At 33.0% G+C, this 16,567-nt stretch overlaps 1 protein-coding gene across 1 annotated transcript; it reads left to right on the plus strand.

The window, feature by feature from the left end:
- Nucleotides 1-372: 372 nt before the first annotated feature.
- On the plus strand, nt 373-1,413 carry LOC110932637. Its single transcript, XM_022175959.1, has one exon. It carries the CDS (start codon nt 373-375, stop codon nt 1,411-1,413), a length of 1,041 nt encoding a protein of 346 aa, XP_022031651.1.
- The last annotated feature ends 15,154 nt before the right edge of the window (nt 1,414-16,567 follow it).

Genomic DNA, 16,567 nt, shown 5'->3' on the forward strand with positions numbered 1-16,567 from the left:
AAATCTGAGAAGTTTTGTGATATCAAAGCATCAAGAGGGTGTTCGTTTGAGAAGTTTAGTCGCAAATCAAGCGGGTTTGGGGCTGATTTTTTGGTTTGTGTTTAGAGAGTCGCGAATCAAGAAGGAAGATAAAAAACGCAGCCAAGAGGGTTGTTAAGAAAAGTCAGAAAACCGTGCGGAGAATCACAATAAGAGAAGTCGGTCGGTTCGCAAATTCCAGGTTCTACGTTCTATTTTTTCTGGAATTTATATAAGGTTTAGAAATTAGTTTGATTCCACGTTAGAAAGTTAGTGTGAATTTTTGAAATCATAGACTTCGGTTTTAGGAAGAAAACCAAAGTTTAGAAAGTGAAAATTGTTGGAAAGGAAATTATGGCGGATTCAGGAGGAGCCTCTCCGTCAAATGCGGTAGTAATTAGAGAGGGTAGTTCGTTCTCCCAGTTTCAGTGTCCTATTTTAAAGTCTACAAATTATACGGTATGGGCAATCCGTATAAAAACCATTTTGAGGGCAAACGGTTTATGGGAAATGATAGAACCAAAAGAAAATACGCAAGCGGATGAAAAGAAGGAGATGATGGCGACCGCTTATTTATTTCAAGCACTACCGGAAGATATGATAATACAAGTTGCAAGTTGCAAGAGTGCAAAAGAAATTTGGGATGCATTAAAGACTAGACACGTCGGTGCAGATCGAGTGCAAAAGGCACGTCTTCAAACGCTCAAAACAGAGTTTGAGATGTTAAAGATGAAGGAAGAAGACACTATCGATTCGTTCACTGCAAGACTAAATAGCATTGTCACGAGGGCAAGTGGTCTTGGATCAACTTTTGATCAACCAACTTTAGTACGGAAACTTCTAAGTTCTGTACCGAAAAGGTTCGTTCAAATTGTTGCAACCATTGAACAATTCGCTGATTTAGAAACAACGACGCTAGACGAGACAATTGGAAGGTTGAAAGCCTATGAAGAAAGGACCGGTTTGGTGGATGAAAACTCGGTTTATAATCAAGAGAAACTTATGTATACGCGACGCGACAAGAACTATGGTCGTGGAAGACGTTTTGGGAAGAATGGACAAGGAAGGTTCAACTCATCGCAAGACAAATGGCGTGATGGAAAGTTCAAACAAGAAGATGATGATGAAGACTCATCACATGATGCTTACAAGAGTAGAAGCAACCAAAGGAAGTTTGGGAAGGATTTAAGCAAGATAAAATGCTACAATTGCCAAAAGTTTGGTCATTATGCCTCAGATTGTCCTGAATCAAATCAAAGAGAAGAAGAAACAAATCTGGTGCAGGAAGACGAGGAACCAACTCTCCTAATGGCAATCAAAGAAGACTGCAACGATCTACTTCAACAAGCGCATGATGGCAAGCAATACATGGAGAAAGATCAAGGTGCAACTTAAGGATGTTCGAGATTAGGGGGGTGAATGAAATCATAATCTCTTCACATCCTATAAGTATTAGGGTTTATTATGTAATTAGTTAATAGTTAGATAGATAGTTTAGATTTATTAGTAAGTGGCGGTTACAAAGTTGAAGGACCAAAGTTGACAAGATGGAAGTTTGAAACTTCCCTCAATAACCGAATGGGTGTGTCTCTCTACACACACATATTCGAATCGGTTTCAAGGCAAGGAAAGGGAAAGACGCGACTGTTGATCGAGTGGCCAAGATTCGACATACCTTTTCATGATTCAATCACAACCACATATCCAAGAGACATGACTTTTCACGAAGAGACGCGTCTATTCACTCGTACCCGTAGGAAACTATAAATAGAATAGATTGAATCATTTGTAACTTACACTCTCTCATTCATTCACTTGTAAATACATTCAAGATTTGTATTCATTCAATCAAGGTTAGTTTGTGTTTATTCGTTCATTGTTATATTCATTGTTCGTTAAGAAGATTCTGGGCAACAATGGTGATTATCTAACCGCTCTCTATCTATCTATCTGGACTCTGGTAGCAATATATAAGGACTCTATCTCGTAACAAGTGCGTATATACATCCCTGACAGGTTATACGTGTCATAACCGTTCCTACGTGGTTATACGGTCTGTATAACTTTGTATAACACGTATAACACTTGGAAAACGAGTCATTTAAGTGGTATGTAATAGTTATACATTTATACGGTCAGTATAACTTTTTGCGGCACGTATATTTGTAAGAATCTGAGTGATGTGATTGTTGTGTGTTAGACCAAATATGGCTCCTATAAAGACGACGACGGTAGACCAATAATAGAAGTTTATGGTTCTCACTTAAGTGGTATGTAATAGTTATACATTTATACGGCCATTGTAACTTTTTTACGGCACGTATATTTGTACGAAGTTAAGTGATGTGATTGTTGTGTGTTATCGCTCCTATAAGGACGCCGGTGGTAGACCAATAATAGAAGTTTATGGTTCTCACTTAAGTGGTATGTTTACGACATGTATATTTGAACGAAGCTGAGTGAATGATTGTTGTGTTACCTAATATGGCTACTATTAGGAGGACGGCGATATACCAATAATTGAAGTTTATAGTGAGAAACTTAAGCTAACCTTCTAGACGGCCGAAAAAGACTTTGTGGTGGCAAATTCTTTTTTTTCCTCTATCTGATGACATCGATCGCCGACAATGATGCCTACAAGTCAAGGACAAATTAACTAGCGTCTGATATGTTTGATTTATGTGCACACATAATATTACAAAAAAGATCAGACAACATCTTAATTTTTACATAAAATATTAGTCATTGGATTTTGATCAAGATATCCTACAGGATTCATATTGTTTATTTGGTTAAAAAATAACATATTTAATTTCCTTATACCTTTATTTTCCTTTTTCTTCTATTTCTAATTAGAGTAAATTATAAGTTTTGTCCTTTATATTTGTACCGGTTCATTGAGCTTTGATGTGCCCAGTGTCACTGCTGAGAGGGTGTGACAACCCGAACGTTCAGGATAGTATTATGCAAATCGCTCGCGAAACCGTTTATGCCGTTTATGCACTTCTTGACCGTTTGACCGTTTATGCATATTGAATTCCTGGTGGCCCACTCCTAATAATGAACCCGAACTCACCTCGTTTTAATATTGAATAATTAATATTGAATAATTAAAAGGTAATCGGCCTATCCATACTACATATTTATTGTTATAACCGACCCATCAGTTCAAATTCTTATAATCGGCCCAACCCTTGTTCCTTATTCTACTAAGTTAACCGGCCCAACACCCCCCATACGTATTATATTCCAAATCTAATCTGATTAGTTTAAAAGCATAACAAACTTCACCCTATTCCTCTTGCATTCGATTACGTTCGGCAGTAGGAGAAACCCCCCTTCGAGATATTCTGCTTCAGTTGAATCCATCGACTCGGTTAGTGACTTTTATTTGATAGTTCTATTAGTTGATAGTCCGTTGTGTGGAATCATTGTCATGCATGCTTGGTATAAGCCTTAATCAGTTGACCGTAACATGTTAGCACAGGAATAACGAATGATTTTAGGGGTCATGTGAGTCCGATAACTGTTTCATTCATATGCAACATGTTGGTAAATCCGTCTTGTTTAACCTGCTGCGATTGCTCTTGTTTATGCGTGATGGTTGTGATTAAATGATCAAGATTATAGGGATCTAGGTGGTCACGGTTTGATTAGAAAAGGTATAACTAGTTGACTGATTAATCAAAACGGAACAAGAATGATAGATAATTAGCGGACTACATCTCTTGATCATGAACATTGGGTAAACATGTGTGGGCCGGGTAAGCTAGAAGCCCAACAGAATTTTGGATGCAAGGTGATCAGGTTGGGCTGTGCGAGGGTAAGGGTATGGCTATAAGGGTCGTGTTGGGCTAGTTGTAGATTACTGGATTGGTTAAACAATAAACTAACGATTGGGCTGGGTAGTTGGATTGAGTTATGTTGGGCCGATAGTTGGGTACAAGTCCAGCAGCATATAATTGATGTTAAATTGTTATAGTTGGGCGATCATATTCACGTTGAATGTTTTGGGCTGTACACAACACTAATGGGCTACAGGCCTTCTTACACATACAGTTGGGCCGAACCATGTAAAGAAACTAGTTGGGTAATCACATATAAGAATGGTTGGTGCATCGAAATTATTTATGGTCGCATAAATTGTGAGCTAGCACTACTCGATATATGTTATAAAATGATTTACATCATATGCTAGGTGTTAAGAGGAAAATGATGTGTTATGGGCTAAGGACTTTATGATAAACTGTTACAACTTGTATAAGGGTAATGAACTGATAAGATGCATGATTAACTGGTATGTCTTGTATAGTAATATATGGTGATATGTGAATTACTTGTTTGTTACTCGAATGATGTGTAAGAAGAATCCGTGATCTATGTGTAACTGACTGTCTCTATTAAACACGATAGGATTTGATTGATCAATTGGTTAACGAACGTTTAGTCTAACCGAGCAAACCTAAGGTGAGTTCACTGCACTTTTCTCAAGCATGCGTCCCGGTGGTTTGGGACAACTGGTAAACATTTGGAAGGGAAACATTGGGTAAACAACTTAATTGGTTTGGTTATTGCCTGGAGGGCAATGGAGGTATTTAGTTGATAGCGCTATTAGGTACTAATTATCTGGGTTTCACTATGGTTGTTTAGAGGCACACTCCTCGGTTACGTAAGGGCGGTTCCCCTAGGGTAACTAACCGAACAACATAGTGGGTTGCTTAGAGGCACACTCCTCGGTTACGTAAGGGCGTAGTCCCTAGGGTAATCTAACTTGAGCAACATCGTAACATATCATTGAATCGTATTAACATATATCTGGTAATACAAACACGTAAGCAACACTTTGAACTCACCAGCGTAGTCTGACACACTTGTTTGCATGCTTGTAGGTCATTATCGTTTGGAACATGGACTTGCTATCTGGGAGTGCTGGAGTGGTCATGGATCGAGACTCTTGGGTGATTTATAAACGTTACATTGATTTTGAGTGTTATCATGAAACTATTACTAAACGAATTAATACATGCTTCCGCTACACAACTTTTGAGAATTGATAACATGTTGACATTTTATAATAGTAGTTAATGTCATGACTTATTTAATACCTATCATTGGTTCAATGTGATTGGTGGCTCGAACTCTGATGCGTAACGCGCCTCGCGAGGTTTCCGCAGGTGGAATTTTGGGGGTGTTACAGAGGGTTAGCGGTGATTTATGCGACGTTGGTGTTGCCAAGTGGAGGGACTAGATTTAATCAGGTGTGGCAGGTGAGTCCGGTTAATAATGGAGCTCCGAGTATTCATGGGTTGGGTGCTGATAACCGGAATTCTCTTGGGTCGGTTGATTTTATTAGTGGTGGGAGTGGTGCTGGTGGGAATATTGGTTGGTCATGCCAACGCAGGAGAAATGTAAGTTTTTTTATATATATTTGTTGGTTTAAAATTGGTTATATGTGTTTATTGTCTGATAAAGATTTAATAAAGATATGATCTTGATTGGTGATTTTGTATACCCACTTTGGAAAATTGAGAAATCTTGAAAATTAAGATGAACCCACTTGATTTATGTTAAAAAGTTTGGATCTTTATCAATCTTTATAAATCTTTATTAATCTTGATTATGTGGTTTTGAAAATTGAATATTATCATTGATGGTGGGCAAATGTTTGGCAGACTCATGGAGTATTGAACACGGTTAGTTGGGGAGTGTTCATGCCCATGGGGGCTATGGCTGCAAGATATTTGGTGGTTGAGAGCGGTGGCGGTGAAGGTTGAGAGAGGTGGTTGGTGGTGGCTTTTGGTGGTAGTGAGGAGAGGTAGGAGAAAGGGGTATTTGTGTTATCTATAGATATACATACATATATATAATACTAGTTTATAGACCCATGTATTACATGGGTTTTAGGATACATACATGGAGTTGATCGAGTTATTTGAGGAAATAAATGTGTTTTCCATTTATATTAACTTGAATGAGTTTTTTTTAAATAAATATGTTATTGTTGAGGTTGGTTGCGTTTGAAGGACATAACCATTACAAGTTTTAAAATATTTTTTAATATTTCTTATTATTTCTTGCATCACACATCATAAATATAAATTTTAATACAAATACATATAACCCTAATATGAATTATACATACGAACTTAAAGAAAATATAACATTACTCATTTTAAATATTTTAAATTTTAATGTTTTAAATGATGCATTTACGAAGTAAAAATTTTGTTTTTGAATACAAAATACATAGTATATTTTATTTCAAATTAATATTTTCTTATTTTATTAAGTGTTATCAAAATAAAAGATGGAATGGAATTAGTTCACGATCTAAGATTATATATATTAAACATATAATTTGTTTATACTTATCTTTAACATCTGTTAAAACGATAATAACAAATTATAAACATGATAAGGTTTTAAATTTTTGGTTACGTCAAATAGTGATGGGTGTATAAATTTTTAGTTATTACATCTTCTTTTGATAAATATGTCTTTATTTATTAAAGTAGAGATATTATATTAAAGTATGGATAAGTAGATAACTAATATTAATTATTAAGAATTAAGAATATTCAATAGATATAATTATGAATATAAGATTATTTCTAATATATATTTATTTCAAATTAATATTTTCTTATTTTATTAAGTGTTATCAAAGTAGAAGATGGAATGAAATTAGTTCATGATCTAAGATTATATATATTAAACATATATATATATATATATATTGTTCATACTTATCTTTAGCATCTGTGAAAACGATAATAACAAATTATATACATGATAAGGTTTTAAATTTTTGGTTACGTCAAATAGTGATAGGTGTATAAATTTTTGGTTATTACATCTTCTTTTGATAAATATATCTTTATTTATTAAAGTAGAGATATTATATTAAAGTATGGGTAAGTAGATAACTAATATTAATTATTAAGAATTAAGAATATTCAATAGATATAATAATGAATATAAGATTATTTCTAATATATATTAAATTCAATCATTTAATAGTTTTTATATTAATTTATTTATTATTTATTATATATTTGAGGTAGGATAATAAATTGCCACATGGCATTTTAGTGAATTACTTTTTATAAGAGAATGCCATTTGGCATTAAAGTTACCCTTTTATTAGTATTAGATTATATATATTAAACATATAATTTGTTTATACTTATCTTTAACATCTGTTAAAACGATAATAACAAATTATAAACATGATAAGGTTTTAAATTTTTGGTTACGTCAAATAGTGATGGGTGTATAAATTTTTGGTTATTACATCTTCTTTTGATAAATATGTCTTTATTTATTAAAGTACAGATATTATATTAAAGTATGGATAAGTAGATAACTAATATTAATTATTAAGAATTAAGAATATTCAATAGATATAATTATGAATATAAGATTATTTCTAATATATATTTATTTCAAATTAATATTTTCTTATTTTATTAAGTGTTATCAAAGTAGAAGATGGAATGAAATTAGTTCATAATCTAAGATTATATATATTAAACATATATATATATATATATATATATATATATATATATATATATATGTATATATATATATATATATATATATATATTGTTTATACTTATCGTTAGCATCTGTGAAAACGATAATAACAAATTATATACATGATAAGGTTTTAAATTTTTGGTTACGTCAAATAGTGATAGGTGTATAAATTTTTGGTTATTACATCTTCTTTTGATAAATATATCTTTATTTATTAAAGTAGAGATATTATATTAAAGTATGGGTAAGTAGATAACTAATATTAATTATTAAGAAATAAGAATATTCAATAGATATAATAATGAATATAAGGTTATTTCTAATATATATTAAATTCAATTATTTAATAGTTTTTATATTAATTTATTTATTATTTATTATATATTGGAGGTAGGATAATAAATTGCCACATGGCATTTTAGTGAATTATTTTTTATAAGAGAATGCCATTTGGCATTAAAGTTACCCTTTTATTAGTATTAGATTAAATTTTTAAGTTTATTTTTGTTTTATTTGTTAATATATATTTTAATAAATGGGTATAAAGACTAAACTACCCTTATGTGATCTGATTTAACAAAAAAAAAATTAACTGAGTTAGGCCTAAAGGACATAACGTGCAGGATTTTGAAACATTAAGTACAAAACTCATCAATTTTAAATGTAAAGAACACCGCCTGAAATTTGGTACAAAGATAAAGGACACAACTTGTAATTTACTCTTCCAATTAAGGTATAGTCTGACTAGTGAACCGATATAGGGGTTATGAATAGCGATGACAATAGGTCAGGTATGCTTAATCTCAATCACAAACCCGGTTGTAAACTTTTGTCTTATACCCAGACCATTTTTCCATTAGGTATTTACCTGTCAGGTATTAGCCATACCCACAGATATCAGATATATCCGTTAGTGTTTTTAATTATACAGTTAAGGTTTTCACGTATATATATTGTCTACATTTCCTTATACTCTTAGTTTTTTAAATCTATACAGTATAGTAAATCATCATAAATAATATAAATATCATTATCACCATCAAAATATTTAAAAGATTTAAAAATGTAAATATTTATAATATTAATCTCAGAAAATAATTTTGTATTCCGTGGTATATAAATATAAATAACGTCTTCAAAATATACACTTTAAAAAGAAAAGTTTAGTTTTCAAGTAATCAAGGTACTAGAATGGAACGTTACTAAACAATAGTTAGAGAAAAATACAAATATAATTAAAAAGTTTTCGGGTAATGTTTTGGATGGTTAGGGTAAACTAGTATATAGTTTCGGATAATCGGGCCTGGTATCGTCTAATCCCATACCCACGATATTTTTTTTCCAATTCCATATTCGATCTCATGCCCATCAGGCATCGAGTATACCTGTTCTGGATGCTTCGTGTTTCATGTATAGCTGTCGTGCTCAAGGTTATTTTCCATCCCTAGTTATGAAAAGATTGATCAAAGCAAATTAAGGATATTAGTATGGGATTGTTTAGTGATGAATATATTTATCTTTGTGTGTTCTATTTTATAATTTATGTTTTAATCTAAATATAATATAATTATAATATACCTATAATTCCTTCTTGTTGCAGTTTTACAACTTTAGATTTAGTTTAGTTATCGCATATTCATATAACAAATAACTTCATTTATTCAATAAATATTTTCTCTGAAGTAGCAAATGGTATCGGGTATCGTTACCAAATTTTCCGAACCTAAATATTTCAGTAGATTCAGTTATAGGCAACTTTTAAAGTGAAAGAGGATTTGTGGAGTGTTTTGGAAAGAGAACCAACATATGGAGAGTTGGCTGAGGCAACAAATATGAGCGTACCACAACTGAGAACTGAGAAACTGTAATAAAGGTTTTTTTAAACTAAGTTGGATGCAATTTGAGATATTTTATATGTTTTATATATTGCTTTTTATTTTGTTTATGATTTAAGGAAACCTGCTGTTGAAATCGCCAGGAGGTTGAGATAGAGGATATTTTTAAGGAATTCATTATAGACATAAATAAGTTTGAAGTGGTTGAGTATGTTGAAGATCTTTATACTATAGAAGGATGGAGGTATATGGCTCCTTTGTTTTCAAAAAGTTAAACCATGCTTATTGCTTGATTGTCTTGATTTCTTTAAAGTGATTTATTTTTATGACTTTCTTGATGCTAAAAATAAATGTTTGATTTCTTTATGATAGAACTGTTTATTACTTTCATTGCTATTATGACAAAAAAAAATTGGGAATTTTGTGTCTTTTTAATCTGTTTACAAAAGGTCAAATGATGTGAAGCAGTTGACTTTATTGTTGCGAAAAAACTAAAAGTTATGTATTATCATTTTCATTTTATAAACATTAGTGTAGAGTTTAGTGAATCAAGTTCTTCAATTTTATCGCTAGTTGTTATTTTATGACGGGATAATTTGAGAAATTTGACCCTCTTTTTTTTCAATACGGAAAGTATTCACATTATATATCTATATGGTGTTTATTATACTATTAGGACGGGTATAGAACTAGTTATAATATGTTGAGCTGCTGATGGTTGGAATGGTGGGCAATTAGTGGCCTAATAAAAACAAACTTACATTTGTGCACATGTCGATAATACAGGCCATAAGAAGACACTAAACTATGACCTCGATTACCTGTAAAATGTAATGGATGATGGTTAGTGGTAATGATTATGGATGGACAATTTTTGAGTAATTGACGATGATTATGAACGACGACCCTACAGTAACAATTCTGGCGGACATCTGATTAAAGGCGAATTGATAACACTGAACTCAAAATTAAAACCCTATATATAGTAAATAACCATAAAATTGATAAAAAAGAAAAACTCATTAGTTTAAGGGAAATCCCAAAGCTGTTTTGAATACACAAGCAAAAAGTAACGATTGATGAAAAAAACATTTGATTCAATCAAAATTGAAACATACCTGAATAGAGAGGCTACTACTACGAGAGAGAGAAGAAAGGATCGAGTATCATCAATGACAAAAATTTGAAAATGCGAAGAGAAAATAAAGGCGTGCGTGGGTCTGCCAATGGTGAACTAGAGATGGGCGAGTAGAAACTGTCGCTAACTACGTTGGAACCGTCGTAATAACTACTGCTTCTAGAAGAACAAATTGATTTTAAAGGGTCACAATCTAAAGTTAGAGACTTTGAATTGTCAGCATCACTCTAAAAAATAGTTGACTTTAATGGGAACATAAGAATATATAATGAGCTCCACGCTAACCTTCCAGGTCTTTTTTCTGGGATCGGTTCCTCGCCCAAAGGAAAGTAAATGACTTGATATCTCCAAAGGTCTTGGTTTATAAAAGTATTGACCCGGTTGAAGATTAGATCATTTCTCAATTTCCAGATATACCAACATGTAGTGAGAATAACATATTGAACCTTGAAATTAACTTGTTAATAGCAATTGAAGAATCTAACATGAAATTAACTTGTTGAGTGTTGACACACACTACTAGAAAATACACTCCTCTTGACACGCGAACAATGACACGCACATGTTTTATGACATACAAAAGCGTATGTCAAGAAAAAAATGTCATTGTTTATAAAATTTAATAAATCTATGACATTCTTTTTTGCGTGTCATGTTTTTAGCGTCATAATAAAAACAAGATTTATCTTGACACGCAAATAATGACACACACTCATTTTATGACATTCGTAAGTGTCTGTCAAGAAAAAAAATGTCATGGTTTTACAAAATTCAATATATTTATGACACATTTTTTTGTGTGTCATCTTTTTAGTGTCATAAAAAACAAGATCCATCTTGATACGCGATTAATGACACACACTTATTTTATGACGTTTAAATGCGTGTCAAGAAAAAAATGTAATAGTTGTACAAAATTTAATAAATTTATGAAACTGTTTTTATATACAATTCTAGTATTTTGTAAGTATAGAATATTCTACTTCCGATTAGTTATCTTAAAATTTCTACATACTTACTTTCCCTCCAACTTCTTTAAAGTTTTCGCTCCTAATTTTCCCTCTCAAAACTTCCAAGTACTATTAATTAAACAATAAATGTAATATCAATGTTGCTATCAATTACATTTGGTATTATTACTATAAAAATATATAAAATAACTCAATGTGTACAAAATAAGATACCTATATGTACTAAAAGATATGGATGTACCATATATATACATATTTAAAAATATAAAAGAAATTATATCAGGTAAACAGATACACTTTATCGGACAATCAGGTTGGGTAAACAGTAATATCAACAATCCCAATAACTAGCCCAAATCCGTACCAAATATGTCTGGTTTCAAGTTTACCCATCGGGTTCAGACTCAATTGTCATCCTACATGATTCGCTAAGAGTTGTCATAACAGTTAAGACCTGATATGCTCCAATAAAAATGCATTAACTATTATTACACATATGATCCTAGTATACTCACTACAGGTCGATATAACCGTTTTAGATCCACTATGGCCTAGTATGTCCATTAAGATGGTATGATTTATGACTGCCCACTATACGCTAATATTGCTCGCCAAACCCCAACATAACTATTAAGATTCATCTCGATTGAATAAACCCCGCTCTAGCCTATCAAGACATGTATGATCTGTTGGTTAGTGTCTATTATGATCTAATACAACTCAATAAAACTTGATCTGACCCACTAACACCATACACGACCTAATAAAGCCCATCATGGCCCATAAAGAGTCATCATGCATATTACGACCCAATATATCTATTAACATATGTATGATTTATTATTGACCTCTTATTATATTGTATATGCTTTTTATAACACAAGATCTAACCTTTTGAAATCCAAAATGGCCAAATAAATCCCATTATAATCCATTAAAACATGTGAGGTCTAATTTTACTCATAACAGTAAAGCGTGACTCGCTACAACCCAGTTTAATCCTCTATGACCCAATACATCCTTATAAAGCTAATATGTAGGGATGACAACCGAACCTGAACCCAATGGCTAAACATGAAACTATGGTTGTAAAAGTCCAGCCTAGGCTCCGAGTACTCGCTACAAGGTAGGTTGCCGTGGCCCGAGCATTGTTCGCCTAGGCTAATTACTCCCCGAGTAATATCTGCCTAGGCCGAGTACTTCCCGAGAAGTCCCGAGTACTCTCAAAGCCGACTAGGAGCGCCTTGCGACTTTTGCAACCATGCAAGAAACCCGACACATTTGGGACGGGTTGGGCTTAGGAAGTCGGGTAAGGGATTGGGATTAGATTTTATGTTTTTGTGCGGGTTTGGGATGGGTTTGAGATTTGGTGATATACTTGTTTACCCCTGGCCTGATTAACCATTTACCCGATTGAACCGATTGAATCCCCGATATAATTTTTTTTTTATTTTTTTTTAAATATGTGTGAGTACACACACACCCATATATATATATATATATATATATATATATATATATATATATATATATATATATATATATATATATATATATATATATATATATATATATATATGATATTGGCATACTATAATTTTGTCATCTATACATTTGAGTAGTTTTTATATACATTTTGGTATTTTATTTATATACATTGTAGTTATCTGATATATATTTATAGTGATAATGCTAAATGTAACTGATTTATCATTACCCGATAGATATCCAATGAGTTTTGGGTGAGGTATACCTTGTGGGTATTTTTTATAAATTAATGGGTTTATCCGAAACTTACAGGTATACCGGATACCCTACGGGTAATTACTCGATAGAAACCTCATGGGTTTAGGATAAGCTTATCTAATCAGGCTTGGATTGGGATTATTTGAACCCGTCCTAAACCGGCCTTATTGCCATCTCTAAGTGGTTTACGACCCAATTAATACATATATACATAATATATACTATTATTTAAGTTTCTATATAACCTCTATTTAATAGAAAAAAATAAGTTATAATATTATAATTACTTATTCGTACTTATAAACAAATTTATTTATTTTGAAACATGTTTTATGTGTATTCAAAAATAAAAAATAATTAATATATAGCGGTAACTTCTTATATTTCAAAATATATCCAAATATTACTTCCCTCCTAAATATTACTTCCCCCAAATCTATTATCCCCAAATTAAACTGCTTAACCTATTTCCCTCCTCCCCCTCATTCATCAAAATAGGTTTCTCTCCCGCAGGCCGTAATCGATTCCATCGATAACACTTAACCTATTATCCCCAAATTAAACTGCTTAACCTATTTGCGTTTCAAAAAGAGCTTAGAATTTCTATGGCAATGCAACAGGAAGATCAATATAAAAAATTTACAAAAGCACTACATCAATCAGATAGTGTTGTTTGCGTTGACTTTTTGGTCAACTGAAGGAGTCAATGGGAGTCAACTTGGGATGAATAACTGTGCAAACTCTCGAAACCGGAAACATGGTTCCTCGTGGGAGGCTATTAAACTAAGTTGGGCTTATTTGTTATTCAGTGTACCCTCTCACAAGTCACAACCATTTTTTTGAGTTATTTCTAAAGAGGTTGGTGAACTAAGTGTTGGTGATGTTAATAAACCGATTAGAAATATTTCACCAGATATAGAAAAGATGCAGTCACTAAAACTTTTGTAATTTGTTCAATTTTAGTTAATGTTAATCTATTGGTTTTAGAAAGCACGCCTTATGCGCGAGGCAACCGGGGTAGCGAGTAAAACGCATCCGGTAGAGTGATGAGCAGCGCTTACACAAGGCGACGGGTAATATGTGATGGTCCATCTAGAGTTTGAATTCCCTAGCTGTTATTCCAGTAGTTGAAGGCATCGGATTGAGCGAGATGGGTCGGCTTTAGGTTAATTTAATCAAGGTAGATGAACAAAAGACTTGAACACACATAACAAAAGACCTGAACATACATGCTAATATGCTATGCATGTTTACTCCTTGTAGCTGCTGGAGTTGTTATTTTCAAATTAATATTATTTTATTTTTGTTATCCTAATGTTTTAGTCAGCTTTTTATTACTTCCTGAAATTAAGCTATGGAGTTTTCGTTTTCATATCACTATATGTAAATCATAGAACTGAATTAATCAAAGGCAGAGTGAATTTACATCAAATTTGTTTTTCTCTTTTGATATTAACTTTCCACTACTAAGTTAGTCTTGGTTAATTACCCGATTAAGTGGAGATATGTGGATTCTTAATTCAAATTACGTGGTGTCTTCTGTGTCGTAATTTTATTGATAATGCTCATCGTTTAGATCGAGTAGTGATTCCTGTATCTCGACCATTTACTGTTACAGTTATGTATCATATTTATGTTGACCCGGTTGAATTACTAAGTCTCTGGCCATCAAAATGCCTCAGGTGCGCCATCTGTTCTATTAATTGTTATATTTAACTCCTTAAGTGTCAATCAGTATGCTCTAAATTTCAAAACTATTAGTTTATTTTATTTTTAAAAACTGAAGAGATGTTAAGAAAGCATATACTGATCACTAATTTGTTAGGGGCGACTTTGTGATTTTAAGTCTAGACTTTTGCTGTCTCTTACTTTTGAGAATCAGGTTTTTGATGGTGTAGTTTTTCTTGAAATTCATGATGCCGATTTCAGTGGGGTGATATTCGTGCAAAACCATCTTAGTACAACCTGAGCTGAAGAATGTGCTAAACAGGTATGAGGTTCATTGTGTGTAACACCCCGTGTTTTCCCAAAAGTCAAAGTCAAAGTCAAGAGTTGACTGTTATTGGAATTAAGGATTAATAAAGATTAATTTCATTTTAGTTTCATTTTGATTTTCGTATTATTTGGAGTAAGTGTTGTATAATCAAACTAATCGGACGACAATCGAGCTGTGAATCAGCGACCGACTGTGAATGATAGGAAGTAACAACGCAATAAAGCTAGTCAATCAATAATCAAGCTAATCAAATCAATCATCGAACTCAAGTGTGGGGATTTTAGTACTTTTATACGTGTGTGTGTGCCTTATGTGTTACTTGTGCATGTTTACCTTTATGTTAAAGTGTGTGGTGAATCAATCAAATCAATCAAGACTCAAAGGCGAATCAAACTCAATCGAAACCGACTTTGGAAATAGGTTGTAAGGATGCTTGTATGTTAAATATAGTCTCGACTACTACTAAAAGTAATTTGATTAGGAATTCTATCATTCTCAAATCATCGTTCATCGAACTCGAAATATCAAAAATCGTCGCGAAACACTCAAAACCAGGCAAGCCGATCGAACAGGGCAACCTGATCGAACAGGCTAGCCGATCGAACAGGGCAACCTGATCGAACAGGCTAGCCAATCGAACAGGGCAACCTGATCGAACAGGCTAGCCGATCGAACAGACTGTTCGATCGGACAGCTGCTCGATCAGGGATGCTGTTCGATCAGCTGACCCTTTCCTCTTTTGGAAGCCTATAAATAGGGCTGTCTTTGTCAACCTTTCCACTTTTGGAAAAGCTCTGACCGACCAGCCTCTTCTTCTCACTAAATCCCAGATTTCTCTCAAACCGGTAAGTATTTCGCTCTAATCCTTGTACGTTTTTGTTCATTAATCGATTCTACATCTTTCTATCTTTCAAAACTTGGATTTCAACCATGAAATCACCAAGATCTAGGTGTTCTTGAGTGATGTCATCATGGTGTTCTTGGTGTTCATCAAGAACTTCATGTTCTTGACTTCATTCAACCATGAATAAGCTAGATCTAACCGATTTCCACATCAATAACTTAAAATCCACCAAAGATCTTAACATTTCACGGTGGAAAAGGATTGGAAGATGGGTTTTCATCTATCTTTCAACTCTTTTACACTCAAAAGGTGAAAACGAGACTTGAACCGATTTACAAATCAATCTAAACAAACACATGGTTCAAGATTCGGGTTCTACCGAGAGATATACCGATTCCGGGTTAAACGTTAAACTTAGGTTCCAAACCGTCTCTGACCGAGTTTGGGTGATTCCTGCTCGAGTCAGTAGGCTAAGTG

This window comes from Helianthus annuus, chromosome 3 (assembly GCF_002127325.2).
Source record: "Helianthus annuus cultivar XRQ/B chromosome 3, HanXRQr2.0-SUNRISE, whole genome shotgun sequence".
Taxonomy (NCBI): domain Eukaryota; kingdom Viridiplantae; phylum Streptophyta; class Magnoliopsida; order Asterales; family Asteraceae; genus Helianthus; species Helianthus annuus.

Coding starts and splice junctions, on each gene's coding strand:
- LOC110932637 (XM_022175959.1), top strand. CDS start 373: ATGGCGGATTCAGGAGGAGCCTCTCCGTCAAATGCGGTAGTAATTAGA.